This window comes from Muntiacus reevesi, chromosome 4, assembly GCF_963930625.1.
Source record: "Muntiacus reevesi chromosome 4, mMunRee1.1, whole genome shotgun sequence".
Taxonomy (NCBI): domain Eukaryota; kingdom Metazoa; phylum Chordata; class Mammalia; order Artiodactyla; family Cervidae; genus Muntiacus; species Muntiacus reevesi.
Window position 1 is genome coordinate 30,912,662 of NC_089252.1, and position 18,407 is coordinate 30,931,068.

At 42.0% G+C, this 18,407-nt stretch overlaps 1 protein-coding gene across 6 annotated transcripts in view; it reads left to right on the forward strand.

Moving 5' to 3' along the window:
• The window catches only part of OSBPL1A (oxysterol binding protein like 1A), a 210,857-nt gene that overhangs the window by 114,360 nt on the left and 78,090 nt on the right, over nt 1-18,407 (forward strand). For 4 of the 6 annotated variants that reach the window (XM_065932433.1, XM_065932434.1, XM_065932435.1 and 1 more), the window contains one exon: nt 14,046-14,208. The exons of the other annotated variants lie outside the window; for them this stretch is intronic. In XM_065932433.1, coding sequence (XP_065788505.1) covers nt 14,046-14,208 — 163 coding nt within the window. The remainder of the gene's footprint in view (nt 1-14,045; nt 14,209-18,407) is intronic. 6 annotated transcript variants of the gene reach the window in all.

The window sequence follows — 18,407 nt, forward strand, 5'->3', positions numbered from 1 at the left end:
CTGTAGCCCACTAGGCTCCTCGCTCCATGGGATTTCCCAGGTGAAAATACTGAGATGAGTTACCATTCCGTTCTTCAGGGCATCTTCCTGACCCAGGGATCAAAAGAAAGAAAGAAAGTGAAGTTGCTCAGTCGTGTCCGATTCTTTGTGGCCCCATGGACTGTAGCCCACCAGGCTCCTCCATCCATGGAATTTTCCAGGCAAGAGTACTGGAGTGGGTTGCCGTTTCCTTCTCCAGGGAATCTTCCTGACCCAGGGATTGAACCTAGGTCTCCTGCATTGCAGGCAGATGCTTTAGGCCATCGGGGAAGCTCAGAGATTGAACTGAGACTCTAACATCTCTTGCATTGGCAGGCAGGTTTTTTACCACAAGTGCCACCAATAACCCATAAATAGAGGGTGACCTGCACACATCCAGATTTCTAGGTGTATATATCTATATATATCCATATTTCATATGGTCTTCTGGAGAACTGGTTTATTGTCATCTGATTATATGTGCTCTGTTTTGTTTTTTGTTTTAAGCAGGGTAGCTGACAGAGAGCTCCCGCTGGCAGTAGGAGCCTTTGCTCTATTCTCTTTGTTCCCATGATTAATATCACCTTCAATCTGGAGTTCTTTTGGCATGGTCTTGATGCTATGGTTGTATTTTGTGAATTAATTAAAACTAGGTAATAAAATCCGTAAGTCCTTTTAACCATGCTCTCATGAAGTGCAGCATGTGTCACGATACCCTGAAAGCAGGCGGTTCGGTCAACTTCTGAGTGGGGTCACCACTCTTCCCTGAAGTTACTGGGCATCCTGCACTTGACCCTTGACCAGGTGATCCATGGAGGTGCACGTGACGGCACCGTTGTCGAGTCTGTCTATATCGTATCTGTATATGCAACATACGGTTTAACATTTTTTTACAAAATAAATATAAAAGACTTTGTAATATTCATATGTCTCATGGATAAACACACTCCACTTTGGAGACAATAAAGGAAAGCAAATAAAGAACCATTGGAAAGCTTAAAAGTAATGCTGAGTTTGCATTTTAAATAGGTATACTGGTGGGATGCATGACTCAAGTGCTCGGGCCTGGTGCACTGGGAGGACCCTGAGGAGTCGGGTGGAGAGGGAGGTGGGAGGGGGGATCGGGATGGGGAATACGTGTAACTATATGGCTGATTCATGTCAATGTATGACAAAACCCACTGAAATGTTGTGAAGTGATTGGCCTCCAACTAATAAAATAATATTTAAAAAAAAATAAAAATAAAAATAAATAAATAGGTATATTGGGCAGGAGTGTGAGGTGTCTGTCTTTTTCTCCTTCTAGACTATAAACTGTCCAAGGATTAACCAATCTCTTCTACTTTGTATCCCTAGCCCTGCCTTGAAATGTAGTAGTATGTGCCCAGAAAATATTTTTTAACTAAATTGGAATTCTCCTGAATTGGCAATTCTTTTAAAATTAATTAATTTTTTGGCTGCACTGGTTCTTCCTTGCTGTGCACGAACTTTCTCGAGTTGCCTCGAGTTGGGGCTACTCTTTAGTTTGGATGCGCAGGCTTCTCACTGCGGTGGCTTCTCTTGTTGTGGAGCACGGACTCTAGGTGCATGGGCTCCAGTAGTTGTAACATGTGGACTCAGTAGTTGTGGCTCGTGGATTTACGTTGCCTTGTGAGTGTGGAATCTTCCTGGACCGGGGATCGAACCCGTGTCCCCTGCATTGCAAGGCGGGTTCTTAATCACTGGACTACCAGTGAAGTCCCTAAACTGGCAATTCTTATCCAGAAGCCACATTAGAATACTTAGTGGTGCTTCTGAAAAAAAAAAAACAAACACTACGTGGCAGTTTCAAGTGTTGGGGGTTGTTCCAAATACCAAATTCTAGTTAGGAGGAAGGAAGCAGATAAGCAAGCAGAAAATAGGACTGTGCCTTTCCCTTTAAGGAGACCTGGTGAATTCCTTAAATTACTTCCATCTTGGCCAGAACTTAGTCATGTGGCCACAGCTACCAGAAAGACCAAGCAATAGAGTTTAAGATGGTGTTCGTTTTTGTTCCGTCGCTAAGCCGTGTCTGATTCTTTGTGACCCCATGGACTACAGCACGCCAGGCTTTCCTGTCCTCCACTATCTCCTGGAGTTTGCTCAAACTCATGTCCACTGAGTTGGTGATGCCATCCAACCATCTCATCCTCTGCTGCCCTCTTCTTTTGCCCTCAATCTTTCCCAGCATCAGGTTCTTTTCCAACAAGTTGGCTCTTTGCAGCAGGTGGCCAAAGAATTGGAGCTTCAGCAACAGCCCTTCCAATGAATATTCAAGGCTGATTTCCTTTAGGATTGACTGACATTGTTAATTAACAATGTTCCAACATAAAAGCAAAAAAATTTTAAGAAGATGCAGGGCAGTGAGTTCAGCTAACAAGTTGGGTTTCTTACTAAGGAAGAAGAGGACACTAGATATTGGGAGAAATCACAGTACAGGGACCTTGTTCATTAAGTCTTGAGGCAGTAGGTTGGCGCTGAAACTGGGCCTTCTGATTAAAAACCAAGCCAACTCTACAGCTGCTCTAGGTATACTCTTTATAGTGGAGAATTTTAGCTCTAAGCAGGTTAGGAACAGAAGAGATCTTAAAAAGAAAGAAACCCTTCTCCTGGAGAGTGTGGTTGCAGTCAGGTTCCTAGTCTATGTAACAATCTCACCATTTTACAGTGATGTCATTCCTGACAGGAGTCCAAGGGATGGTTTTATCACAAGTGCTTTGCTGTGGTCCAGGCAGCTCTGCTTGCCCTCCCTCATCTGTCTGGCCCATCAGTGTAGTAACTCCATCTACCCAGAAATGTGAGACCCTCTGGCAGTCATGTATGGATGTGAGAAGAGTGAGTGCTGAAGAATTGATGCTTTCAAACTGTGATACTCGAGAAGACTCTTAAGAGTCCCTTGGACTGCAAGGAGATCAAACCAGTCAATCCTAAAGGCAATCAACCCTTGTACATTCATTGGAAGGATTGATGCTGAAGCTCCAATACTTTGGCCTCCTGATGCAAAGAGCTGACTCATTGGAAAATACCTTGATGCTGGGAAAGATAGAAGGTACAAGGAGAAAGGGGCCACAGGGGATGAGATGGTTGGATGGCATCACCGACTCAATGGACATGAGTTTGAGCAACCTCTGGGAGATAGTGAAGGACAGGGAAGCCTGGTGTGCTGCAGTCCATGGGGTTGCAAAGAATTGGACATGACTGAGCGACTGAACAACTGCTTCTAAGACTCTTGATCTTGGATTGCTGTCAACAGTGTTATTGGGTGTCTTGGTATTGGCAATGCCATGGGTTGGAAAACTTATAGGATTCCAAGGTAAAAGATCTTGGTTTCAGTTTTTTATTCTTTTGCTAAACTCTGGCAAGTTACTTAAATTTTATGACCTTCAGTTTATACATATATGCATTTCTCATAGTGTTGTTACAAAGATTTAATGAACTTTAACTGTGTAAAAGTGCCTTTTAAAAACTAAAATGCTATGCATGTACTTTATCAGTTGTAGACACAGTAATAGCCCTGTGTAAGCAGAACCATTGTTTACACAAATGCTTATGAAGTCCTTTTTTTTTTTTCCTCTCTTTTTTTGGCTAGGTGAACTCTTATACTGAAGTTAAGAATACACAGATTTTAAGAGACATTTTTGCTCACTTAAATGATTGGTTCTGGAATAAACTGTGAAAAGTAATACTTGTTAATACTGGTTAAAGAGATTTTATGATAAAAGTCATTTTGTATTGCATCAGTTCCTGTCTATTTCTCCTGTTACTACACTCCTGAATTTTCTTCATTTTAAAATGCTGTTTCAGCAGTTAACTATTGAGCATGTCATAGGCAACCCATTCTGGGCACTTAGGGAATACAGTCATGGACAGCTATTTAATGGAGAATTTAAGAGACATGGTTAAAAGAATAGGCCTTTTAAAATTCCAGAACTTTTATTGAGTAGCTTGATTTGGAATTTTACCATTTTCATATAGCCATGATTTTTGACATTATACTGAATTTGTTTGCAGTGCGTTTAATACATACCATTACATGGCAGTTTAACATCCTGTTCTGTAATTTACATGACACATAAAAACCTTTTGAAATTTTTAATACACTATAATCTAGAATAATTTGGAGATTATACATTGATGTAGTGCTTTTAGGAATGTAATTCTATAAGTGCTAGCTTCTAGAATGTAAAATGTTCTTAGTTATGAAAATTACTAGTTATTTTAGTTCCTTATGTGACTGTTACAGTATCAACTGACTTAGCTTTGCAATTGAAAGAGAAAATTATTATGAGATCTTACTTGTACTGAGTTATTTTAAATGCCAGAACTATTGAGCAAGGGAGTGAAGTTCATGTGTATTGAATCTGCTGTTGGTGGCATACCATGGAAGTGAATGGTACTTTTGTTTTAGAAGACATTTTTCTTTTTTGCTTCTTTTTTTTTTTTTTAAACATGTAAAGCCTCAACTTAGACATATTGTCATTTGTCTGTAGCATTATACTCCTATTGGTTTTATTTTTATGAGAGGTTATTTTTAAATCAATCTGACAAAAATAACTATCAAATATTCTGGGTTTATATTGATTCAAGTATTTTAAGCCCTGGCTTTTAAAACTCATCTATTTACTACATTGCTTGAGTGACTATTTATTGGGCTCTGTCCTACATGTAGGACTACACAGTTATTGCACAATTCCTCCTTGATTTAAAATGTCTGAAGATACATTTGAGAGTAATAGATTGAACAGATGATTAGCAATTACCTAGCTCCACTGCAGCCGTTTTACTTAGAACTTTATCAGTAAGTCAACAAGCAGATAACACCCTCTCCTTCATTCCCAAGACAGAGCTGAAGGGCAAAGAAGTATAGAGGCAATTCCCAGCAGGGTTTCCTTTCCTGCTGGCTGGAGCCAGATGGAGGAACATGGTAGTACCAGCAAGAACGGAGTATGTAACAGTGCCTGGAGCAAGCCCTGGTCCACTCTAAGCAAAGGGAAAATGCTGGAACAGCTGCTTTGTGCTGGGTTGACCAGATTGAGACTTCCCTGGTGGCTCAGACGATCACGCGTCTTCCTACAACACAGGAGACCGGGTTTCAGTCGATGGGTTGGGAAGATCTCCTGGAGAAAGAAATGGTAACCCACTCCAGTATTCTTGCCTGGAAAATCCCATGGATGGAGGAGCCTGGTAGGCTACAGTCTGTGGGGTCGCACAGAGTCAGATGTGACTGAGTGACTTCATTTTAGGGCTTCCCTGGTGGCTCAGACGGTAAAGCATCTGCCTGCAATGCAGGAGACCTGGGTTCGAACCCTGGGTCAGGAACATCCCCTGGAGAAGGAAATGTCAATCCACTCCAGTACTCTTGCCTGGAAAATTCCATGGACTGAGGAGCCAGGTAGGCAGTAGTCCATGGGGTCGCAAAGAGTCGGACTTGACTGAGTGACTTCACTTTCACTTTGACCAGATTAGTGTGAATGAGGCTTTGGAGGGCCTTGGATCTGATCTCCTTTTAAATCTCAGGCTGCACTTTTCAATGCTGTGTGTAATGCATATGCTGGGACCTACTGGTTGAAGACCTCTTTGTTTTCCTGTTCTCTGTAGTTCTTACGTGCACCAAGACAAAAGGAACCACTAAAAGAACACTCGGTTGCACATATCTACCTGTCTGCATCTGGACGCATGTCGTTTAGTCTCTTAGTCGTGTCCAACTCTTTTACGACCTCATGGACCCATAGCCCACCAGGCTCCTCTGTCTGTAGGATTTCCCAGGCCAGAATACTGAAGAGGATTTCCATTTCCTCCTCCAGGAGATCTTCCTGACCCAGGGATCTAACCCGCACCTCCTGCATTGCAGGTGGATTCTTTGCTGCTGAGCCACTGGGGGAACCTGCATCTGGACACACACATGCTGCTTTTTTCTCCTCCAACTAAGGAAGAGCTGTCCTGTCTTAGTGAAGGCCAGTTGTACTCGTATGGATTAGATCCCATCCTTTTTTGCAAACGCAGAAACATTATTCCAGCAGTTCTCTCCTTTGACTCCTATATCATTAATTTCCCCTTTGTTGAATCTTTCCCATAGATGTAGAAACATGCTGGCATATATTTCATAATAAAGCCTCATTGACCCTCACCTCCTTTCAGCAATTGCCCCAATTTTCTCCTTTCCTTTCTAGCAGAAAGAATGGGCCATACTTGCCCTTTCCAATTCTCCTCTCATTTCTTCTGACCCATTCCTGTGACGCCTTTGTCTTCAGCGTTCTCTTACTGTTCTGCTAAACCTGTCCTTGTCAAGGTCACCGTTGATTTCCTCATCATCAAATCCAGAGGGCTTTTCTTAGTCCTCATGTTATTTGATCTGTCATCAGTGTTCAACATAATCACTTGTTCCCCCTTCTAGTGCTTTGTTTATGCTTCTAGAATTAGCACAGACTCCTCAGTTTTCCTCAGTCAACCCCCCACCTTCCACCTTTTTTGTTTGTTTCCTTTGCTGGTTCTTTCTTGTCTCTCCCATCAGAGGGAAATCTCAGTCCTTAGATTTCTTCCTGTGCCTGTCTTACTTTCTCCCGTAGTGATTCTATCTAGTTTTACAGCTTAAAATATAATCTATTTGCGAAGGACTCTCAGATTATATCTCCAGCCTGGAATTTGTCCCTGAAGACCTGATTTGATATCTGATTATCTACATGACGTCTGCACTTGAATGCCTGATGATACCTCTCACTTACCATATATGAGTTGCTCCTTGTTCCAAGTCCTTCCTGTAGTGTTCCTGCATTGGGTCACGATGCCTCTATCTTTAATTTTGGAGTCATCCTTGACTCTTGTCTCACATCCCATAGACCTGCCTTCAGAATATATGCAGAATCTGACTACTTCTCAGCACCTCCATTGCTATTACCCATCTCTTACTGGGATTGTCACAGTAGCCTCTTAGAGATCTTTTGATTCTAAGCTTGCCCTGCCCTCCAGGTATCTTATTCAGCTTATCAGTCAAAGAGATTGTGTTAAGATGTAAGTAAATCAAATAACATTACTTCTCTGCTCAAAGCCGTCCAATGACTCCTCATGTCAGTCAGAGTCAAAGCCAGAGTTCTTACATTGGTCTGTAAGGTCTGTGGGCTTCCCGGGTAGCTCAGCTGGTCAAGAATCCTCCTGCAATGCAGGAGACCCCAGTTCGATTCCTGGATTGGGAAGATCCCCTGGAGAAGGGACAGGCTACCCACTCCAGTGTTCTTGGGCTTCCCTGGTGGCTCAGAGGGTAAAGAATCCACCTGCAATGCAGGAGACCTGGGTTTGATCCCTGGGTTGGGAAGATCCCCTGGAGAAGGGATAGGCTGCCCACTCCAGTGTTCTTGCCTGGAGAATCCCCATGGACAGAGGAGCCTGGGGGGTTACAGTCCACGGGGTCGCAAAGAGTCAGACACGCTGACCCGCCAAGCACAGCACAGTAAGCTCCATGCAGTCCCCCTCCCCACCCACACCTTCCTTCCATATCCTCCCTCATCTGAATTTCCTCCCATCAGACAAATCTGCTTGGCCACTGAGGCTTCTTTATTTTTAAGTATCTTTCTTAGTAAGAGGAGAACTGGGGGTGGTGGGGGTGGGGGAGGGCTTGAGAAACATAAGAAAATTTGTGCAGTTGGAGAGGCATTGGTGAGATGGCATAGAAGCAGGGCATGAGAGTCAATGAAAACCCTAAAATCTCATGTGTGCAAGGGCACTTTGTGAATCTATAAAACAAAGTGCGTGCCTGCCATCCAGTCTTGAAGATGTGTTTCCATACTTGATCATGCCTGGGACATGAGATCAAATCTTATTTTTCTCGGACTGAGAGCATGATTCAACCTAGCTATGAACCTAGAATAACGTCTGCTTGCGTTCACATGAGAGCTCTGTGCCTCCCACCTCCAGCAATGCTGTCGTCAAAGCAGAAGAGCCTTTGGAGGTGGTGTTCAGTTAAGTCATGTCCGACATGTGACCTCATGGACTATAGCCCACCAGGCTTCTCTGTCCATGGGATTTCCCAGGCAAGAATACTGGAGTGGGTTGCCATTTCCTACTCGAGGGGATCTTCCCGATCCAGAGATGGAACCTGTGTCTTCTGCTTTGGCAGGTGGATTTTTTTTTTTTCTTTTTTTACCACTAAGCCTCCAGGGAAGCCCAGCAGAACTCTTGCCCAGCTGTAAAGGACCAGACCCACTTTTCAACAGCAATGTGGCAACAGCAGAGAAAAGTCAGCATATCATTGGTGCTATAACCACAGAAATAAATGTTAATGTAATTCCTTATCTAAGAGGTAAAATTAGATGTTTTTGGATTTAAGATGTATTTCAGTCTGAGGCCAGTATGTTCTGTTATAGCCGTACATCCAATAATATGAAATGAGAAAAACTGATGCTGAAAAAAGATGGGCCCAATAAAGGACACAAATGGTAGGGACCTAACGGAAGCAGAAGATATTAAGAAGAGGTGGCAAGAATACACAGAAGAGCTGTACAAAAAAGATCTTCACGACCCAGATAATCACGATGGTGTGATCACTCACCTAGAGCCAGACATCCTGGAATGTGAAGTCTAATGGGCCTTAGGAAGCATCACCACGAACAAAGCTAGTGGAGGTGATGTAATTCCAGTTGATCTATTTCAAATCCTGAAAGATGATGCTGTGAAAGTGCTGCACTCAATATGCCAGCAAATTTGGAAAACTCAGCAGTGGCCATAGGACTAGAAAAGGTCAGTTTTCATTCCAATGCCAAAGAATGCTCAAACTACCGCACAATTGCACTCATCTCACACTCTAGTAAAGTAATGCTCAAAATTCTCCAAGCCAGGCTTCAGCAATCTCTGAACCGTGAACTTCCAAATGTTCAAGCTGGTTTTAGAAAAGGCAGAGGAACCAGAGATCAAATCTCCAACATCCGAAGGATCATCAAAAAAGCAAGAGAGTTCCAGAAAAACATCTATTTCTGCTTTATTGACTATGCCAAAGCCTTTGACTGTGTGGATCACAGCAGACTGTGGAAAATTCCTCAAGAGATGGGCATACCAGACCACCTGACCTGCCTCTTGAGAAACCTGTATGCAGGTCAGGAAGCAACAGTTAGAACTGGACATGGACCAACAGACTGGTTCCAAATAGGAAAAGGAGTACGTCAAGGCTGTATATTGTCACCCTGTTTATTTAACTTCTATGCAGAGTACATCATGAGAAACACTGGGCTGGAGGAAGCACAGGCTGGAATCAAGATTGCTGGGAGAAACATCAATGACCTCAGATATGCAGATGACACCACCCTGATGGCAGAAAGTGAAGAGGAACTAAAGAGCCTCTTGATGAAAGAGAAGAGTAAAAAAGTTGGCTTAAAGCTCAACATTCAGAAAACTAAGATCATGGCATCTGGTCCCATCACTTCATGGCAAATAGATGGAGAAACAGTGGAAACAGTATCAAACTTTATTTTTTTGGGCTCCACAATCACTGCAGATGGTGATTGCAGCCATGAAATTAAAAGATGCTTACTCCTTGGAAGGAAAGTTATGACCAACCTAGACAGCATATTGAAAAGCAGATGCATTACTTTGCCAACAAAGGTCCGTCTAGTCAAGGCTATGGTTTTTCCACTGGTCATTTATGGATGTGAGAGTTGGACTATAAAAAAGGCTGAGTGCCGAAGAATTGATGCTTTTGAACTGTGGTGTTGGAGAAGACTCTTGAGAGTCCCTTGGACTGTAAGTATATCCAACCAGTCCATCCTAAAGGAGATCAGTCCTGGGTGTCCACTGGAAGGATTGATGTTGAAGCTGAAACTCTAGTACTTTGACCACCTAATGCAAAGAGCTGACTCATCTGGAAAGACCCTGATGCTGGGAAAGATTGAGGGCAGGAGAAGGGGACAGTAAAGGATGAGATGGTTGGGTGGCATCACCAATTCAATGTACATGGATTTGGGTGAACTCCCGGAGTTGGTGATGGACAGGGAGGCCTGGTGTGCTGCGGTTCATGGGGTCACAAAGAGTCGGACGCGACTGAGCGACTGAACTGGCTGACTGATTCTGTTAACTGACTGGAGTGTAGCCGGTTGAAAGAACTTTACTAGATTGATCATTAGGGCCAGAATGTCACCTAACCTGTAGTTGGATAATTGGACATGGTGTTCTCTGAATACTAATCATTTACTCCCCCTTAGTGATGTGTCTTTGCCAGATTTAATCATTGCCTCTGCTTGACTTAACCTCTTGGGAACATAGGTAAATAGCAGGGTGCTTTATAGAAGGAGAAAGCTGATAAAACATATATTCACTGGCTAGCACCAGGCTTTTTAAAACTCTGAATTCTTTTGTTGGCATCCATTCCCTGATGGAGTGAAGAACACTTTGAGAGTATTCATTGTGAATTTCTTCTGCCAGCTTGAAATTGAGCAAGATGAAAGGGGGATCATATTAAAGTGATTTGAGGAGATTATTGGAAAGGCTTGAATGTGCATTAGTTTGAAGGGGCTATAGACTCAGAGCAATGTGTCTATTAATAGTTAATAGTGTGTAACTATTAAATGTGTGATGATTCAGTCCTTAAATGTTTTCTAATAAAAAGTTTGACATTTACGTTTACTTGGTTTTATGTTGATTTCTGTTATGGCAAAGTGGCTGAGGGTGTGAATTTTATGTGAATTTGAAAAAGAAAATGTCGTCCATATGCTAGAAATGATCTAAAATGTGCTTATAAAAGCACATGTTGGGTTTTACTAATTTTGTGAAAAAAAGTTATCTGTTGTTTGAACAATAATAGGGTAGTTATCATTTGAGTCATCCGTGTGCACGAATTGACACGCATGAGAGTGAAGAGCAGCACTTAGAATTGCAGGGAGGGACTGCATGAAGGTACTGTTTCTCCCACACCATAGTTGCTAAAGTAGCAAATGAGAATTTGGAGACAGACTTGGAAAGTAAGACAAGGATTTTATGAAGTTACGCTGTGCATAACTTACACTATTTCCAGTGCAGGTATCCCCCCAGTGTTTCTGAAATACTGAGATGATAGCGGGTTTAGAATTGGATTGTTCCAGCTGACTGTTCCAGTTGGTTGATCTGACTGACCAGAAAGCATCGTGCCAGTGAAGTATGTGCTTAGGTGCTTCTTTGCAGCTCTTCACTAGTGCAGTTTCAGCGCTACACACACCTGCGCTCTCAGCTGCATCACTTTTCCGGATGGGGAGGTATTGCCATTCAGCAGGAAGTTTGAGGGTAACGCGCCTTCAGTATCGCAGATCCTGTTAGGCTTGAAACTAATATACGCGTCCTCAGATCAGCTGAGAGAGAACAGCAAGGTGAGAACCAGGCTGTTGTCAGAGCGTCTTCTCCCCCTTTTGTTTCCACCCCTTTCCCTCCTCCTCTGAAGACTGTCTTCTCAGAAAACAGATGTTGAGGCAGCAGAACACAGGGATGCTTGCTTTCCACGGATAAAAGATCAGGATTTTGACTACAATCTTGTTGGGGGAACTTGATATTTTGGAGCCTCAATCATTTATTTTGTCCCCTTTCTGAAATCCAGGGATTGAGTTTAGGTATTTAAACTTAACATATTTTTTTTAAAGCAATGAAACCGATTTTTTTTCAGTAACTATAGTAGTTCCCCCCTTTATCCTTGGGTGAGGGTATAATCCAAGACCCCCAGTGGATGCCTGAAATTTTATGGATTTACTGAACAATATATATACTGTTTTTTCCTATACGTATGATTATGTACATAATCATATACCTATGATTAAATTTAACTTGTAAAGTAGGCACCATAAGAGATTAACAATAAAATTAATAAAATAGAACTTACATATTTTTCACCCAGAAGAGGTAACTTAGTTGATTCCTATGTAGAACAATACAGTGTCAGCAGCACATTTGCGTTTTGATACTTGAGCAACTAAAAAAAAAACCCAAAGCTAAATGAAAGAGGAGTGGATAGGGGTGAAAGAATTTGAATCTGCAGTGGTGTTTTTTGGAATCTACAACAGTGCTAATGTTTTTCCATCTAAAGAAAGGTTTGTTTTGGATATTATGATGAATTCTGTAGTCCTTATTTATAGATAAATGAATTGACCAGTCAAGTGGAGGAAAAACAACTCTTTTTTTTTTAACGTTGATTTCAACTCTACTAAGCGTATCAATTATACTATCCTCCTTGGATATAAAATTTTAGATTAAAGGAACATTTGCAAGTATTTTTCAGTTTCTTAAAAATTATTATTATATACCTATTTAATTTTTTCCTGTTTTCTGGGTCTTCTCTGCACATTATTGCTTACCATTTATTGCTATTTATATTTCATTACTGTAATTCTAATAATAAACATGTTCTTATAATGATAATAGCCCTTCCCTTGTGCTTCAGTTGGCAAAGAATCTGCCTGTGGTGCAGGAAACCTGGGTTCCATCCCTGGGTCGGGAAGATCCCCTGGAGAAGGAAATGGCAACCCACTCCAGTATCCTTGCCTGGAAAATCTCATGGACAAAAGAGCCTGATAGGCTGCAGTCCATGGGGTCTCAAAGAGTCGGGCACGACTGGGCGACTTACACTTACTTATAGTGATAATAAATACTAAGGTACCCAAGGAGTGGAGCTGTTCCCAAAATAATGAGGGTTTAATTCTGTTTTTATTACACACTTAGCATTTTCTGGTAGGGCTGTATTTTAAGTCACTTCCGGGATTCTGGGATCATCGTCCCTATACGTGTGACTGTGGAGTCAGAATGGGGAGGAAGATGCTGTGTCCTTAGGGACCACAGGAAGGAGACTGAGGGGGAGGCGAGTTCAGCAGAGCGCAGCTGGGAGCCGTGGGGAGAGATCACCAGGGTGAAGACCCAGGGGCAGACGTTTTGACTGGAGGGGGTTTCGGAGGTCACCCCATCTCATGCTTCTTGAACTGTCGGAACAGCCCCTGGCTTTGGGCCTGGAGGGAAAAGTCCAAGATGCTCCCGATCCGGACCCTGCGTCCTCCTATGCAGTGCTGCTTCCTGAAACATCTGATTTCATGTGTTGAGATTTGGGAAATAGGTTGTGCTGTTGAATTTTTTTTTTTTTTTTTTTTTGAAGACCACTGAGTTGAAGCCACCAATGAGACCCTTCCATGGCAGTAGAATCCTGATTTTATAGGTAAAGAAACAGGCACAAGAGACATCTGAGATTAGGTGGATCCCAGCTCTTCCAGCTCCTGTCTAAAAAGCCACATGGGCCCTAGAAGTTGAGGGAGTTCATGGAGTAGCTGTGATTGTCAGAGTTCTGATACAAGAGTGGATGAAACTATTCACACCAAATCTGGTACCTGCTATTTTATATGAGACTTAGACTATTTAAATTTCAGAAGGCTTTAGTTAACTTCAAATTCAGAAGCTCTTGAATTAGATAGGAAGAACAGATTATATCATCAAAGGAGTAAGACTTTGCCTTCTCTATAATCTTTTTACTTATTTATTTTTGTTCACTAAACTCAAGGTAAAATATGGAACCAGAATGGTAATTAAAACATCCTTTCCTAGCCTCTTGTTTCTTTTTATTTGATATACCAACTCTTTTGAGAGTAAACTGGAGGATTATGTCTTAAGCTTTGATGTGATTCACATTTTAATATTTACAACAGTTTTAATTCTTTATTTTGTTAAAAAGCTGGCTAAATTTGATTAATGTTGAATGAAATACTCTCTATTTTAAAAATATTTTTATATGATTTTCAAATTGACTGATGTCCTTCTACTAGGGTCCTGATCACTTGGGCTGAATTTGTTTGCTTTTTCTGAATCTATTTGCATTGGCTGGAGCTGTTGTGAAAAAAGGCCCCACGGGAAGAACAAAATTAGCTTAGTAATTTTGCTCATTCAGCCGTGCACATGTAGCACCACTGTTTTCATTCCCGATGTTGCAATTGAACTGGATCTAAAGCGAGTAATTTTCATATCCTTTTGAGTGAGTCTGTCTCTCCTGTCACTCTGAAGTCTTGTTTGTATTATCTGTTTTCTTCTAGGTGAGGAATTTTAAATTGGAACAGGAACAAGAAAAAAACAAAATTTTATCAGAAGCGCTGGCGACTCTAGCCACTGAACACCACGAATTAGAGCAGTCTCTGGTTAAAGGTTCCCCGCCTCTGAGCATCTTTAGTGAGGACGAGTTCTATGATGCTCTATCAGGTAATTGCAGAACCCCACCATCTGGGTCTTTGGCAATTCACAGTTGACCACCTAAATGTCGTCTTAGGGTAGATGTCACCTTGAGTTCCTGGAGTGAACAGATGGAAATGTATTGCTACAGCTCCCCAGTGACCTACTTTTTGTGTGATGTTATTAAGGCAGGAGCCCGAAAGTTTGAAACCAAAGTCATCACTGAGTCTGCCTTGGTTGACAGCCGTGCTTTGCTATGGCCAGAGGGCTGTGAATCTGGTTTATTGTTTTATTTGTTGACTGTTAAATACCTCCTGGTACAAGGTGCTATTACCTGTTAAAGGACAGAGAGGTGGATGGTTTATATCCTCAGAGAGGTCTTACGATTAAAGGACACAGATGAGGAAGAATTGGTTACAATATGGCATGCTGTGTGCCGAAGGGAGAGGTGAGGCCACGGTCTACCTGGAGCAGAGGAAAGGAAGAACTTAGCTTGGCCTCAGAGCAGTGCAGCCCGCTGGCAGTGGGCAGGGGCTTCAGAGCCAGATCCTCTGAATTGAAATCCTGCCCCTGACACTGGCGTGAGCTGTGTGACCTTGGGCAAGTCCCAGGACCTCTCTGGTTCTCAGCTTTTACATGTTTAAAATGGGGATAATTGCAGTTTCCATTTCAGTGTGTTGAGTCGGGATTAAATGAGTTCATACTTTCAGTAGTACCTGACAGGTACCAGGTATTCAAAAAATGGGCGATGTATGTGGAGGGGTGAGAATGACTTTTAAGAGGAGGTACTGCTGAGTAGTTTTGACTTTTTATGAATTTCCTTTAGAATTTGAGGTAGATGTGGGTGGAGTCATGGAAGGAATCATGGAGGGGATGACTGGAGATGATTGAGACTGAGAACAATTCTTTTATGGGAGGAAATTAAATGCTCATTTAGTAGATGAACATGTACAATTGTTGGGTCTCATAGAACTTGATGGTGGAAGCAGGAGATCTCAGTGAATATGGAGTTAAAGGGTCACATTCATAACAGGAAACTAAAGGAAGCACAGTGAGAGGTCACAGAAATGAGAACTACAGAAAGTTTGGTTAAGGAAGTTAAAGTGGTGTGATGATACAGGACCAGGAAAATGATCTTGGCGGACTTAACAGAGAAGAGAGTGATTACCGAAGATCAGCAGAGCACACAGGAACATTAATTTTAGAAGTGTGACATGATCAAAAGATGGGGGAAAGCTAATTCTAACAGCCAGATGGGGGAATAATTAGAGAAAGGATTGTAACGACTACGATGGTGGCAATTAGATGGGGTATTTGTGAAAATAGTGATTCAAACTGGGAAGAGAAAGTGGAAATCAGATTTGAAAGCAGTGGAATGAGTGGCGGGGTTAAAGGAGGCTTTTAGCCTGGTTCGGGGAAGGGAGGAGAGGGCACCAAGGCTGCTGACTTGTCTTCCCGTCTGTCCTCTGCCACATCCTGTCCCGTTATCCCCTGTATTCCTTCTGTTCAGAAATCCAGAAAGAGATGTGAATGTAAAAGAACCTAGATGCTTCAGCATCATTGATAATCTTTTTTTAAAAATATATATTTTATTGAAATATAGTTGACTTACAAAGTTTCAGTTGCACAGTAAAGTGATTCAGTTATATGTATACACATATATTATTTTTGAAATTATTTTCCTGTGAGTTATTACAAGATATTGACTGTAGTTCCCTGTGTTATACAGTAAACCTTTGTTGCATGTTGCATTCATCATTGATGTCTTTAAAAAAAATTTAATTTTTAAGAAAAAGCTTATTTGTTATGAACACTTCAAGAGAGAAGTACTTATAGTGCCCGGTGAAATTTTCCCTTCATCCCTCATCCTAATTGCACACTTCCTCAGAGGTTCTTGTTAACAGCTTGATAGATTCTCTTGCAGACCTTTTTAAATCAATCCCATGTATATGTGCCTGTGTATCTATGTTGTTTTTTTTTAATCATGAGTGGAAGTAGCTGTGTAATTGTCCTGGGTCTACTTTTCATGGCATAATGTATCTTGGAAATACACACCAGTATTTTTCCCACCAGTACTACAACTGTAGCTCATTCTTGTTAAAGCTTCCGTGAAAATCAGTGATACGGTTGAGCAGAATTTTCTGTCATTCTCTGCCTGATAGACACTTAGGGGCTACTCTTATCTTTCTGCTTCTCGGCTTGATAGACACTTAGGGGCTACTCTTATCTTTCTGCTTCTCGGGTGTATTTTAACATTTATTTCCATAGTTGTCTCCTCGGGGAGAAGGAGATAAAAAGAACTACAGTCCCTTGGTCAGGATTGGAAAATGAATTTCCTCTCAAGTGCCAGTTGAGATCTGTTTGCAGAACCTGCCTCTTGATGGGTTGCCGTGCTGGGAAGGATCCCAGCGCGGAGTCAGTGCCGAGCTGAGTCAGCGCGTTCCACGTGGCTGGAGATGAGGGCGAGGGACTGCTGCCCTGAGTGACCCACCTGAGTTTTATTACATTTGCCTGAACGTAGTAGCCTTTCTTGGGCCACTCCTACTTCCTGCCGCAAATCTCGGGAATCCTTTGGTGCAATGTAGAACTCTATTAGAATTATGAGTCGGCTGCCCAGGGTTGAAGTCTTGCCCTGCTGGTGACCTAGCCACGTAATTCACTGAGATCATAAAAGCCATCATTTGGGAATGACTTCATCTTCTCACTGTAATCTACACATTAACCTCCATTCCCACTTCCTCTTTCTCTTCTGTTACAAAAGAAGTGTTCCCTTTTAATTAAGGCCATTTCCTCCTGATTTGTTCTGGTACCCATCTCTTTGTGCCTCCTCCAGAACTTAGGTTTAGTTATTACTTTTTTCACCTACAGTTTCTTTTTTTTTTTTTTTTCTTCAAGTTTTATTGAAATAATTGACCTACAGCCCTGTCAGTTTAAGGTGTACAGCATAATGATGGGGCTCAAATCGTGAAATGATTATCACAAGTTTAGGGAACATCCATCATCTCATAAGGTACAAAATTAAAAAGAGAAATTTTTTTTTTCCTTGTGATGTGACTTCTGAGGATTTACTCTTAACTTCGTGTATAATATACAGCAGTGTTGATTATATTTATCCTGATCTATGTTACATCCTTAGTATTTAGTTATCTTATAACCAGAAGTTCGTAACTCTTGAATCTATTTTCATCTATTCTCCCTCCCCTTTCTCTGCACCAGTAACCAGAAATCTGGACTTTTTCTGTGGGTTTATTTGCTTATTTGCTCTTGAAGTATTATTGACCTATAACACTGTGTTAATTCCTGTTACCTACCCAGGGATGCCCTTCCCTGCTATTTGGGTTTCCCTGGTGGCTCTGACAGTAAAGGATATGCCCACTGTGTGGGAGACCCAGGTTCGATCCCTGGGTTAGGAAGATCCCCTGGAGAAAGGAATGGCAACCCACTCCAGTATTCTTGCCTGGGAAATATCATGGACAGAGGAGCCTGGCAGTCTGCTGTCCTTGGAGTCACAAAGAGTCGCACACGACTAAGTGACTAACACTAACTTACACAACATGGTGATTCGATATTTCTGCACATTTTTAAATGGTCATCTTAAGTCTAGGCATGTGGAAGTTTGTACCTGTTCATCTCCGTCACGTGTTTCTTTCTCTACCACATTATCTTAATACTAACTTAGAATTCCTGTAATAGTGTCCTGTGGCTCCCAGGAGAAATTACCATAAATGTAGTGGTTTAGATAGTGCAGATTTATTCTCTCAGCTCTGGAGGTCAGAAGTCCTGTCATCAAGGTGTTGGCAGGTCTGTATCCCCCTGCAGGCTGTAGAGAGAATCTGCCTCCTTGCGTTTCCAGTTTCTAGAGACCAGCTGCATTCCTTGGCACGAGGCCCCATCCTCCCATCTTCAAAGCCAGCAAGTTGACTTCTTCCAGTCTCTCTGACCTTCTTCCCTCCCTTTTATAAAGACCAAAGCAATCACAGCGGACCCATCCAGATAATCCAGGGCAGCCTCCGCAAGTCAAGGTCCTTAACTCAGTCACACCTGCAGAGTCCTTTTACAGTGGGAGGTGACCCATCCATAGGTTCCAGAGACTAGGAGAGACAGTTGTTCTGACTACCACAGTTCCGGAATTTATTTCTCCAGCCCTGACTTCTTGTGAGATACGTATATACTCAGTTGTTAGCTGGATAAATAAAAGGTGGATTCTTGATCTTCCTCCTAGGTCCTTT